General features: G+C 40.4%; 1 protein-coding gene across 1 annotated transcript in view; it reads left to right on the plus strand.

Moving 5' to 3' along the window:
• The window catches only part of PIEZO2 (piezo type mechanosensitive ion channel component 2), a 312,801-nt gene that overhangs the window by 214,283 nt on the left and 84,384 nt on the right, over nucleotides 1-14,134 (plus strand). Inside the window, exons 10-16 of the mRNA XM_086472533.1 lie at nucleotides 2,263-2,401; nucleotides 2,805-2,944; nucleotides 5,033-5,269; nucleotides 10,242-10,365; nucleotides 11,967-12,217; nucleotides 12,880-13,028; nucleotides 13,730-13,903. Coding sequence (XP_086328659.1) covers nucleotides 2,263-2,401; nucleotides 2,805-2,944; nucleotides 5,033-5,269; nucleotides 10,242-10,365; nucleotides 11,967-12,217; nucleotides 12,880-13,028; nucleotides 13,730-13,903 — 1,214 coding nt within the window. The remainder of the gene's footprint in view (nucleotides 1-2,262; nucleotides 2,402-2,804; nucleotides 2,945-5,032; nucleotides 5,270-10,241; nucleotides 10,366-11,966; nucleotides 12,218-12,879; nucleotides 13,029-13,729; nucleotides 13,904-14,134) is intronic.

Raw genomic sequence — 14,134 nt, forward strand, 5'->3', positions numbered from 1 at the left:
CAGTTTATATTAGTATAAACATTTCATTGGAAGTATTTTTATAATTACAGTAATTCTAATGATCATTTAAAAACTTAGTTTTTAAGCATTGGATCATTAGAAGGACATTAGAAAGCAATTAATCAGTATGATGCCATACTGATTAATTTTTTGATCTAGTATCTAAAAGTTCAATGCAACGTTCTCAGTTTTGGTTTAGAATTCACAGGAACATACAGTAAAGTTATGTCGATGCTATTGCACACTAAATATTTTATGGAACATAGTGTAGAATTCTGCTGGCTTTTTAAGAATTCTTGCTGAATTTCTTAGTGCAAATGTACAAAAGTCAGCAAATATGCATGCATATATTCAAAAAGTTAGACTTATTAATGCTTGAGCCATGCTTCTTTAATAATTTGTCCTTGCATTGCTTTTGCAGCTTCTGTCAATGACCCAAGATGAATACAAGCCATCGGATGTTAGTATACTACTAGTCTTTGTAATTTTGTAACTCTTCTTAATGTGTGTAAATACAGATTACACTGATATATACAGATAAAACCTTAGATGACATTTTTACAACGTCTTTATTTTGGTTAGCCTGCCGTTTACCCTGTAACCTTGATTATCTTAAATATAATTGTCTTTTGCTTCCTTAATAATAGCACTGAAAAACCACTGATTAGCCCTAAAATTGATCATTTGAAATTAAAATGCTTGTAGTAGTACCAACTGGCAAACGATCTTTGCTATTTCATTGGGTTTAAATAAGATATCAAAATATGCTTTCTAATGCAAGCCATCTTTAAACTTGATTTAGCTTCTTTGCTGTATTTTTTTCTTTAATTCGTGTTGAAATGCTGAGGCCCTTAAAGCATGACTGACACACATATGAGTTCAATTTACAGATTACAGAAAATCCAAGTCTTTGAACAGACAGCAAATGATCCATTTATCTTCACTGCTATAGACCCTAGCAGACTCTGAAAGCAGAAACCTCCCTTCTGTTCAGCATACACAGAAGAACAGAATTGCAGATGAACTTCAGGAGCAGCTATAACTAAATCTAAATGTGCTCCACAGCCTGTGCTTGGTGTAGCAGCTGAACACAACTGGACATAACGCAGATACTGTTCTGAAACAGAGAACACATGCCTCTGCATAGGTTCGACAGGCAAAATACGCTTCTGTCTCACAGCCTACGCAGAAGTCAGACTTCAGCATGTGCTACCGTCAGTAACCCATTGCATGTGAATTTCTGCCAATATGAGAGAGATTTATGGTTGTGGTTGCTGAAGCCCTAATCCAAGCAAGCACAAGGGCTGAATAAGTCACAAAAATAAAACAATGAAAGAGTGTTGAATTAGTACTACTGAGTGGCATAAATGTGGCACCAATAACAATATTTACCACAACTGTTTTTACTAGTGGCAGCAAATGTAGATTTCACCACTAATAATTTAAAATTGAAAGTAATTTATAACCATTATTTTCATAACTACTGGAAATAATTAGATATGAACTAAAGTCTGAAGATCTCGACGTACTAATTTGCCCAAGAAGGAGGATGAATTTTGGTTACAGCTTTAACTCGAACACGGGAGATACAATGATACTTTCCTAGCTTGGCTGTAAAAAGCCAGTTTAACCTGGGAAAGGCAGGATGTCTGAAGATGGGCTCACTGAGTTACTGGTTGTGCACTGAGCCACGTGGTTCCCCAGCTGTGAGTGTGTTAACTTAGTCCACCTTTACACTGTTTATTTCTATCCATTTGATTTCAAGGTAGGACAGGCCAAGAGTATGCAAATAGTCATTTACCATGGCTCAGCTGACTGTGATAACTTAATGCCTTCTGCTTGTGTAGCCATACTTTTATTCCTTTTCAGACTGCTTGTGTAAATTGAAGTGTTACCTAATACAATGTGACACTCTGGGAATTTGGAAAAAAAAAAACCTTGAAATCTTTTAACGGAAATATTAACAGAAGTTCAAACTTGCAGCAGCATTTTACTGTTTGCTGAAGAACATCACTGAAACAAATTTGTAATTCTATTGATGCTGCATAAAAAGCTAACAATAATTAATTTTGGAAGCTGTTATGCACTACTTTTGCATGCAACATGGCTATAACATACCAATTTCTTTGGAAGGAAGTAACTGCAGTTATTTGTTAAGCTCCTTTAACATTGGAAATCTGACAGTAGTGAAGCACAGAAGTAGGAGTCCCATTCTCCTAAGAGCCACCCTAAATGCAGTGCCTCTCTCTGATGTCCTGGCAGGTGCTGCTGGTGACAGTGAATGGGAACCCTGCTGACTATCACACCATCCACCCCACACTGCCATTAGAAAATGGTCCAGCCAAAGCAGACATGTACTCAACACCACAGTACAAATGGGAGCCTTCGGATGACGTGTCAGGTAGTGAATTGCCTGGGAATTACCCTTAGTTACCTATTTTTTCTTATTCTGAATCTCCAGTCACTGCCTCTAGCATTTCTTTTCATTTTGGTAAGCTCTTTGGCCCATTGAAGTTAAATAATTGCTGTCACCTTACAATGATGGCTGACCGTATAGCAATTTTGTAAACTGGGCTGTAGGCACATACTGTCCAAAATACTTTGCTTACCAGCACTGTGGTTGTGGGGTTTGCATCACTTTACCGTGCTAAAATGTAATGTTTCCGTGGCTTCCATCTTGAGCTTGCTGATAGCTGTAGAAGTAGCCATCAGAGTGATTACAAGTGAAATCGTTCCAGGAGAGAGTGCATATGCTACTTTTAGACCAGCATGAATTGCAAATAAGAGTTTCTTTTTCTACTTAGAAAAGGAAGAGGATGAGGAGGAGGAAGAGGAGGAGGAAGTTACTCAGGAGGAAAAAGAAAATGTTAAATTACATGCCCTGGTTTCTGTTTTCCAATTTATCATGAAACAAAGTTACATTTGTGCTCTGATAGCTATGATGGTAAGTACTGGCAACAACAACAAAAAAATAATGCTGCTAATTTTACAAATAAATGTGTCTTCTCAATGTTTTCCTGAAAGCAATTTCATCGGTTGGTTTTCAGGAAGTGTTTGCATCAAGGTTAGAAAATATCAATATGGTGTCTGCATAATTTTGGGTCCATTTTAAGTTATTAATGCATAATTCCCAGGCCTATTATAGACCTATAAATAGGACAACACATGGGATTCTGGATAAAGCATCACATTTCCAGGACTGGGAGCCCTAAGTTTTGTTGTTTGCTGAATGTCAGAAAACCACTGTGACTCAGTTTTCTATTGATTCTCAAGCTTCTGCATCAGCAGGCTTGTCATGCTTTTGCTCCGCTCGGAAACTTGCCTATGATATTAAAACATTTCATAGAGTTATAGTAAACTTAAAAAATAGAGTTCCTATTTCAGGTTGAAGTATGCATCTAGTTACTCTCTGAGAAGGAAAGATCTGTAAAGCCTGATTTCCTGTATGGACACAGAAAGGTCTCAGGGAAAACAGAGCTTTGTGCCAAGCAGGATTTTTTTATTGTTCTGCTTACCGCCCTTATTTCTGTTTCCCTTGTTGTTGCTTGCTTTTAAGCCCACTTGGTGGAAATACCTTGAGCTGCACTGTAGCAAGTTTTCAGCATAATGATTCAATCTCTGTCTATGTTCCCAATGCAAGCTTTGGTTTTACTGTTTTGGAAAGGTTTCAACTGTGATGAAATTAACCATAAAGTTTCGTGGCCCAATTTTGCATAAAAAACGGTAAAACAAATTAGCTTGGCTGCTTCTTATCTGCACAAAGTTTCAAACTTTATTTGCTGTCCCTGAAGAGGAAAAGTTTCTCAACTAAATAAGGCAGACTCCTTGTGCAGAATCTGGATTTGGCTTCATGAATTCTGAGACATTAGCAAGTAGTTGTTTTCATATTGACACAATGCCTCTTCTTCCTGTTTTTTAAACTCACATGCTTCATACAATCTGCATTTTCTTTTTAATTCATTTGTAGGGTCATAACTCTCAATATTAAAGGAGAAGATATATTTGAAGAGCTTTCTGGTAGTTTAATACTGAGACACTGCTGGCTTTTTCTTGGTGATATATCCCTATTTTATATGACCCAAGTTCATTTATGAATTAATTTATGGTGTGATCTGATGCGAGTTCCACTTACACCGTAGCCAAAGACAGCTCAGTGTAAGTTGTTTTCTTACACGGGCACAGAGAAGTAGCAAATTAGTGTTTTTCACATACCCTTAAAAGACATCATTTCCAAGGGGGCTGAGCTAAACTGATTGAAATATTCTTAATGTTTCATAGTTTTCTATTTAAATTGAAAAGGTATCTAAAATGTTTTATTGATAGTTATTCCGCAGTTATACCAGCATATATATAGCTGAATTTAGTTCGAAGTCCATAACACAATGTTAATAAAAACCACTTAAAACCCCAGTCCTTTTCCCTGAGTGTTTGACAGAGCAGTCTTCAGTAACTGATTTCTGCAAGCTATGTAAAACATCCTGTAGCTGTTATTTCAGGTAATCTAACATGTTTAGCATAGACTAAATGTTCTTCAGTTCAGGTGTGTGCAGTGTGTGCATGCCATTTTAAATTGATTCCACAAAAGCTAGAACAGTATGGAGTTAGCGTAGTTTTGCAAGTCTGTCAAAGGCCTTGAACGTAGTAGCTGTGAATATGTTTTGCTATCCCTGCTCTGCATTCTTCACTGCTAGTTTTGCAAGAAGATCTTTCATGTCCAAAAGTTAGCCTGTATTTTCCACTTCTATTACTTTGGTGTAATAAGAAGAAATGTGTCTGCTTGCAAACCTTACCAAGTGCAATCAATGCACAAAGCAGGGTTTGCCCTCGTCTGTTGGCTTCTTAAGAATCCACTTTCTACACGTTTTCCAGGGGTTTTATTCTAGCTGGCCCAGTAGCTCATTAATATGGGTGAGAGTCTCATGACAAGGAAAATGTGCACTAAGAGAAGTGTAAGTGTAACTGGTAATATGCATCAATGTTGTTCCTGAATGTATCTGTGAACATTTTTTCCTCACTTTCTTCCTTCCGCAAGGCATGGAGTATCACATATCACAGCTGGTTGACTTTTGTGTTACTGATCTGGTCTTGCACGTTATGGATGATTCGGGACCGAAGGAAATATGCCATGATCAGTTCACCATTCATGGTTTTCTATGGAAATTTACTGCTAACTTTGCAGTATATATGGAGTATTGATCTCAACAATGATGAGCTTCCTGAAGTATCCGGTTTTTTAGAAAGAAAGGAACCTGGGGAGTTGGCATCAAAGGTACGTGTTAAAACCAGCAGAAGTTTATTTATGAAACCACAAAATGTATTGTGATAAAAAATGTAGATCTCGGCATTTCCTTAAGAGTGAATCCTCAGTATTCAGTATAACCATGTTCATTAGCAGTTCTACAATAAAGGATAAGTCATTAAAAAACAGTGTTCAGAAAATTGCTTCTTGTGTGTTAAGCTAGTATCAAAACACGTTTCAGACATCTTTGTAGATTTTCGTGATAACTGTAGAAAATTCTTAGTGGATGGAGATTGCTCCCTTGTTTGGTTTTATAAACTGGATGCAAAACTAGATGGGATATGTTTGTTAGATTAATACCCATGGGATGTCAGGTCTGTCTCTGAATATGATGGCAACTGGAACTGTGGTGTTGTTGCAGTTACCAATACTACTCACTGCCTTATGATTTGGCACAAGCAGCAGTACATAGCTGTGACTGAGCTTTAATTCTTTATCCTTACACTAGAAGCAGCATACGTTAGAATCCATTTCAGGTCAGAAACAAGAGTTTATTGACCTCAGTGCATGATAGATTTTTTCTTTGATGTCTTGAAAGCACTACAAAATGCATTCTGTTTGGCAAGTTTGCTTCTGGGGGAGGGAATCAGCATAAATAGGAATTTGTTTCCTAGAGCACCCAAGAGGGGTGCCTCAGAGACTGCACTTAGTTGGAACTACTCCCCTTACTCTAAGTGAATCACTTCCCTTGTGACTCCTAATTACCGTTTAAGGTGGTTCTGTAAGTGATGTTCCTTGTCAGCAGTGCCCTTTGGACAACCGTTTCTGGGTCTTTAATGCATTTGAAAATTAGTGAGTGCTGTATTATTTCTCTCATAAAGGTAGAGCTAGTTTAGTAAAGAGAGCTTAAGCTCAAGGGGTTCTGCAAGAGACGTTTCTCTCAGTTTCAATGACTTTGTAAATCTCTGGTTTTAACTATCATAATACATCAGCCCCTTTGACATTGTTTCTTATTAGCTGTATCATCAAATATCTAAAACTAGCAGGTGTCAAGAAAGAAAACTGTTGTGTATATATGATGATTTGGCCACACCCATAAAATTAATAGAAAATGATTGTGGGGCTTTTTGGGCCGAGTATCATAGAATCATAGAATAGTTCAGGTTGGAAGGCCATCTAGTCCAACCCCCCTGCAGTGAGCAGGGACATCTTTAGCTCGATTGGATTGCTCAGAGCCCTGTCCAACCTGACGTTGAGTATTTCCAGGGATGGGGCTTCTACCATGTCGCTGGGCAGCCTGTGCCAGTGTTTCACCACCCTCATTGTAAAAAATTTCTTCCTTTATCTAGTCTAAATCTACCCTCTCTTAGTTTAAAACCATTACCCCTTGTTCTATCACAACAGGCACTATTAAAAAGCCCCTCCCCACCTTTCCTGTAGCCCCCTTCATCTCCCAGCCTGTATTGATACTGGGGATTGCCCCAACCCAGGTGCAGGACCTTGCACTTGGCCTTGTTGCACTTCATGAGGTTCACTTGGGCCCACTTCTTGAGCTTGTCCAGGTCCCTCTGAATGACATCCTGTCCCTCAGGCATGTCAGCTACACCACACAGCTTGGTGTCATCTGCAAACTTTCTGAGGATGCACTTGATCCCACCATCTGTATCATTGATGAAGGTGGTAATGTAGCATTTACCAGCAGTGGTAATGTACTCCATAGATTTCACAGAATCGCAGAATGGTTGGGGCTGAAAGAGACTTCTGGAGGTCATCTGGTCAAACTCCCCTACTGAAGCAGCACCATCTAGAGCTGATTGCACAGGACCGTGCCCAGATAGCTTTTGAATATCCCCAAGAACTGAGACTCCACAACCTTCCTGGGCAACCTGTGCCAATGCTTGGTCACCCTCACAGGAAAAAAGTGGTTCCTGATGTTCAGAGGGAACCTCCCGTGTTTCAGATTGTGCCAGTTGCCTCTTGTCCTATCACTGGGCACCACTGAAAAGAGCCTGGCTCCATCCTCTTTCCACCCTCCCTTCAGGCATTTATAGACATTGGATGATGTTCCATCTGAGCTTTTTCTTCTTCAGGCTAAGCAGTCCCAGGTCTCTCAGCCTTTCCTCATAGAAGAGTTGCTGCAGTCCCTTCATCGTAGTGGCTGTTCGACTGGACTCTCTCCAGTACACCCATGTCTCTCTTGTATTGGGGTGCCAGAATGAGACACAGCAGTCCAGGTGTGGCCTCACCACAGTGCTGAGCAGAGGGGAAGGATCACCTCCTTCGACCTGCTGGCAATGCTCCTCCTAATGCAGCCCAGGATACCAATGGCCACCTTTGCTGTAAGAGCGCATCGCTTTCTCATGTTCAGCTTGGTGTCCACTAGGACCCCCAGGCCTTGTCTGCCAAACTACTCTCCAGTTGATCAGCCCCCAACATGCAATGGTCATGAACTGGTTGTCCTTCCCCAGGTGCAGCACTTTGCACTTCCCCTTGTTGAACTCCATGAGGTTCCTGTCAGCCTGTTTCTTCAGCCTGTCAGGGTCCCTCTGGATGGCAGCACAACCCTCCAGTGTATCAGCCACTCCTCCCAGTTTTGTATCATCAGCAAACTTGGTGAGGGTACACTCTGCCCCATCATCCAGATCATAAATGAAGATGTTGAACAGGACCGGATCCATTATTGACCACTGGGGTACATTGCTAGTCACTGACCTCCGACTGGACTTTATGCCACTGATCATCACCCTCTAAGCTCAGCTGCTCAGCCAGTTTTTAGTCCACCTCACTGTCTGCTCCCCAGCCCATACTTCATCAGTTTGTCTATGAGGATCTTAATGGGAGACAGTGTTAAAAGCCTCCTTGAAGTCTAAGTAGACAATATCCACTGCTCTCCTGTCATCTACCAAGCCAGTCATTTCATTGTAGAAGTTTATCAAGTTGGTCAAGCGTGACTTCCCCTTAGTGAATCCACACTGATTATTCCTAATGATTTTCTTGTACTTCATGTCCTTGGAAATGTTTTCCAGGATTAGCTGCTCCATCACCTTAGAATCATGGAATGGTTTGGGTTGGAAGAGACCTTTAAAGATCATCTAGTTCAACCCCTCTGCCATAGGCAGGGACACCTTCTACTAGATCACGTTGCTCAAAGCCCCGTCCAGCCTGATGGGACCAGTGATGGGGCATCCACAACTTCTCTGGGCAACCTGTTTCAGTGTTCCACCACCCTCACCTTCCCAGGGATCGAGGTGAGGCCTGTATCCTCCATCTTGGCCTTCTTGAAGATAGAAGTGGCATTTGCTTTCCTCCAGTCTTCTGGCACCTCTCCCAGTCACCACAATCAATCAGCCAGCTCCCTCAGCACTCATGGGTACATCCCATCAGGACCCATGGACTTATGTATGCTCAGTTTACTGAAATTTTCCCTGACCTGATCCTCTTCCACCAAGGGTGTGTCTTCCTTGCTTCAGAGCTTTCTACAGTCTCTGGGACTTTTCCATGTCCTAGGTTACCAGGGCCCTTGCCCCACTCAGCAGTGGGAGCAGTGGGCGCACATTTCCTAGTTGAAAGTCCTTTGAACAACAGTTTAATTTAAATAAAGATTGAATGCTTTATTCTGCAAAGAGAGGAAAATAGAAATAAATGTACTGTAATTCTTTCTGTGTAATTTTCTGCATGGTATGTGTGTGTTTCCTGGTCTGAAAAAGAAATAAAATGGGTACTGTAAAAGGTGACTAGAAACGTTTGTTTGATCTGCAACCGTTCAAGACTTTTCTTAGAGCCAGCTCTGGCTCTGGAAATGCCAGAGAACAAGGAGTAAATGCATTGCGGAGATGAAGCTGATCACTGCAGAGCAAATCTGTGTTTTACAATATCAAAGGTTTGTGTTGCAAAAGCCAGAGCTCCATGAGGTATCTAGAGAAGCTGTGACAATTCACACAGGCTGACAATCTGATGCTGCAGCTCAGCGCTAGCTGCAGTGTTAGTGAACAGCTATCGCTAGCCTGGGACATCTCCTGTCCCACATGAAGTACTTGCATGCTAGATTTAAAAAAGGAGAGTTCTTTGCATTGTACTGCTGGCCTTGTCATTCTGTTGTGTGCAAAATACTTGGCTCTTATGTACTTCCTATTTGAGATTTTATTCTTGTAACTAAGTAGTGAAATAAGTCTTGTTCTGTACCGCTGAAATCAGTGGAAACTTCATAAAATATAAACGTAAAATCAAGTGTGTGTTGAACAGGCATCATCTTTGGCCAGCTGTCAGTATTGCAAGGTGTTGAATTTAGCTTTTTGCAAAACACAGAAATGTACTTTTCATTAAAGAGATTTATTTATTTCTAAGGTATCCTGCTGCTATTGGATTATCATCTCTTAAAGCTCTTCAAAGAATTAAAAGCCATCTTAAATCTTGTAACTGCTTCAAATACTGGGCACGTTCAGTTTACTGGGTCTTCTTTAACTTCAAGACATGCAAAGAAATTTTTGATTTTTCAATTAATCGCATTTAAGCACCTGAAGTACCAGACTGCTTAAATTAAAAGATTTAGGGTTTACCAAACCCCAAACGCTAATAATGACAACTCACTCAATTTCATGTGCTTCTTACCCTAAAAAAGGGAAAATTGAACAAAAATTAACAAATGGGAATTACAACAATCAATGGATTATAAGATCCTTAAACTTAGAAGACAGGAATTAAAAACTGCACAGAACAGGGTAGAATAGAATCATATAGGTAAATACTTATAAGAAAAAAATGCAGAGCGATAAGTTATTACTCAATGGAAACATGCAAATGAAATAAAGTTGTTTTTAATGCAGGATGTTTCATAAATGGTGTAACTTCCACAAAGATGCACTTTGACACCGATGCCATCATTGCCATTTTCTGACCGACAGTGGAAACAAAGGCATGCAATTTATGAAAACGTATGTTTGTATTAGTAGGACGTAGGATATACAATTAGTCTGTTGTTTTTTGTTTCGATTTTTGTTTGCAGATTCTTTTCACAATTACTTTCTGGCTACTGCTTAGGCAACACCTCACTGAACAGAAAGCACTTCGACTAAAAGAAGCTACTTTATCTGAGGTCAAAGTTGGAAGTGAAGAAAATGAAGAAAAAGGTAAAGCCAGATACAATTTAGTTCCAGTTACTGCATTTCTGTGATGCTGAAAGCAATTAGCAAGACACTTGTTATTAGCTAAGACATTACAAAATCTAATCGTAACTATCTCTTGGGATATAAAAATAAAACACCTTTGAACTTTATAAATTCAAATAAAATGAGAATTTTCTTTTCTGGAAGGTGATTAAAATGACTCTTTGAGAAATGTCACGGAACTTTCAAATGATCAGTTTACTCTTGTGTCCCAAGCTCAAACCAGCAGATTAATTACCCTAGGAGTTTAACCACAGGAGAAGAGTTTACATACGAAAAATCAGTTGTTAAATTCCTTGGAAGTTGTGTTTCTACATAAACACTTGCACAAAACCAGAAGTTAAACTACTAATTTCAATGGGAAAATAAGCCTATCTATATTCAGTGCAGGGGCTCATGCTGTCAGAAGCATACTTGAGAGCAAAGTTTACTGCTACAGTTTCAACTCGTCTAACAGCTCGGTGGCTTGTTCTCTCTTTTGCTAGTGGGCACATGTTCCCGGAAAACTTCCTTGCCCTTTTCTGTCTCTCTGGTTGCTGATCTGAACAAGTTCAACTCACTGAAATGGTAGAAAGCCAGCCCTGGAAGCAGTGTGATGTAGTTTCCTGTTTGATTAATTACAATATTTGTCTCAGTAAAACATATGATCCATGTTCTCAGTTCAGAGCTGAGCACTGCAGGGATCTGCAAGGCAAGAGCAAGGAAAGAATCTGAGAAGAGGGATGGTGAGTGGGGCAAAAGGAGTGGGCAAGCATTTTGATGGTGAACTGCTAGTATTGTTCTCAGCAGAAAGGAGAGCCACACAGCTGCATGCTGTGAGTTTGACAAACCCTGTTAGCTAGATACTTGCTCACGTACTTGCTGCTGCGGGGACACTTGCCCTGCTCTCCACAAGTGTCACAGGGTTAGTAACTGGGGAATCCTGACCTCTTCATAGGGCAAAAGCAGCTTGTCTTTTCTGCAATGCCTCAGGTACAACAGAAGAAGCTGGATAAGTGGTAGTTTTTTCTGAAAAACAGCAGTGTTAGTGCAGCATTTATATTTTTTAAGCTTGTTTGGTTTTATGTTAATGTTTTCTCTGGCTTGTGGTTTTTAGAGGTAACCACAATATTCTCTAAAGGACAAAACCTCGAGAGTTCAAAAATTTAAACTCAAGAGGAGAGGTTTCTGGTGGTGCTGGTGGTTTCTTTGTTTTCCAGTTTAAAAGGTTTCTTGCCTGGGAGTATAGGTATTGCCATGGAAAGTGTTTTGACTGTTACCCATTATACAACACTTAGGCTCTAATTTTCCAGTACAGCTGCCTGCATTTCAGACCAGCGAAGAGAGGTGTCTGGTAAGGATGTATAGCTGTGCACTGTATGGCTTCAGAAGCAGGTTGAAGCTCATGTAAAGTTAAAACTCTTTCCGCTGCTCTGGAGGCATGTCTGATTCAGAAATACAGTCTCTTGTGAATATTGTGTTTTAAGTTTCTGTGTGGTGTGCAGAGATTTTACTTTCCACCCATTTCGATTCTTACTAAAAGTCCCCAGAACAGACAGAGGCCAAATGTGACTCTGTATTTGCAGAAGAGGAGTTGCAAGAGGGAGGAGTGGCAGAAGAACAGGAGGAGGAGAAGGAGGAGCCGGAGGAGGAAGAGGATGATGAGGATGAACAGGATATTATGAAAGTCCTGGGGAAGCTGGTGATGGCTATGTTCATCAAGTACTGGATTTACGTCTGTGGGGGCATGTTCTTCTTTGTCAGCTTTGAGGGTAGAATTGTCATGTACAAAATCATCTATATGGTACTGTTCCTCTTCTGTGTGGCCCTCTATCAGGTAAGAATTGTGTTAACTGAATTTTGTCCTTGAATACAATAGTTCATACCTTTAACTTGGTAATAAAATAGCTCCAAACAGAATTCATAAACATTGTGTTTATTCTATAGTTAGATGTAAGATCATTTGAACGGGTTAAGACTAATTCTCCTTTGGCTTTCGATTACAGTGACAGGCAAAGTGCGCATAGATTAGATGCATACGATACACACCTCTGCTCTGTGATGCCACCCCACATCACCATGGGCTTTGGAACCTGTGTGGGAAAATTCTGGGCTTGTGCACATCCTACATAGCCACTGTTTTGTGACAGCTGGTCCACACAGCTTCCAGACTCCAATGAGCATGGACTCCCTCTCCTTCTGGGCTTTCATCAGCTAATGATGATGAAACTGAGTGACTGAAGCTGTCCCTGGCCTTTATGTCTGTGGCCATGTCCCAACAGACATTTTTAGACAAAAGTCAGTACTTGAGTGTGTGTGTATCGGGAGTAAAACTGTATCTCGAAGAACTGTGGCTGCTGTTGGGTAAGCATGGTTTGCCTCAGGCCAGCTAGGAAAAATAGTGTTCTTTGTCTTTGTTTGCCAGTACAGTGTTGTCACTTTTTTTGTCAGTGTCTTTGCCTTCAGCTTGTTTCAGCATCTTTAGTATGTGATTTTCAGGTGCACTATGAATGGTGGAGAAGGATTTTAAAGTACTTTTGGATGTCAGTGGTTGTTTACACGATGTTGGTACTTATCTTCATCTATACATACCAGTTTGAGTCATTCCCTGGGTTGTGGAAGAATATGACAGGCCTGGATGAAAACAAGTAAGTGTTTTTCATTCATTTCATTTGTTGCTTTGGACTTTTGAGTTCAGTGTGGTGGAATGGTCTGAGAGTATTCTTCCTTCTTATGGGGGAAAACCATCATGAGGTCATCCCCAGGCATAGCTGACTTCAAGTGCTCGGCTCTGAAGCCATAGATTTCTTCCTCCCGTCTGCTGCCAAGGCCTGGGCATTGCTCCTGTTCCCAGTACAGTGCCAATACTTCTCTCTACCTCTTTGACCATAGGAACAAGGTCCGGGGAGAGATTAAGGGTAGATTTGCAGGGTGTCTGGAACTGATGAAGGTGGACCTGCCCTCCTGCTAATGAGGAGGACTGAGTTTCTTCCTGCTTATGATGTGCTGGGCATTTCTCAATAGGACCTTAAGTGAGAAAGTATATGCAATATGAGTGGATCTCCAGTGCAGGACTTTCAGACAGGGACAACTCATCTGGTTCAAGAAATCTATGGTAGGGTTGGTTCATTTGACTCTGTACATATACATTATCTCTCTACATTACTGAGTCCAAATGCAAGATACTTGCATTGTAAAACTTGCCGGTTTAGAAGAATTTTAAAAGCCAAAACCACATAACAAGTACCAGCCCCTTATTTACTATTGCAAATGATTTGTAATAATGTCTCATGGCAGGAAAAATATTTTGGTGTGAAAAGGTGCATTAGTGGCTTACTTTTTTTTCCAGACTAGCGGACCTTGGCTTAAAGCAGTTTTCTGTGGCTGAGTTATTTACACGTATCTTCATCCCCACCTCATTCCTACTGGCGTGTATCTTACACCTTCACTATTTCCATGATCGGTTTCTCCAGCTCACTGATTTAAAAGCTGTAACGAGCAAACAGGACAACACCATTTACAGGTAAAGAAACAAAGTAAATGGAGCTATTGATTCTCTGTTTGAAAACGCTGTTTCTGACTCTCTTGTAATACTCACTTTTCATTAGATGTTATTTGCCTTTGCTATGACTACCAGGCTTAAAAAGAAGGTGCTCAGTATCCAGCACCCCACTAAACAAATGACAACCAAAGTATCTGTCTCCCCCCACTTTCCCCTACACACTGAAGTTTTTAATTTTGGCTACGTTTTCAA

This window comes from Leptosomus discolor, chromosome 13, assembly GCF_034619465.1.
Source record: "Leptosomus discolor isolate bLepDis1 chromosome 13, bLepDis1.hap2, whole genome shotgun sequence".
NCBI lineage: Eukaryota > Metazoa > Chordata > Aves > Leptosomiformes > Leptosomidae > Leptosomus > Leptosomus discolor.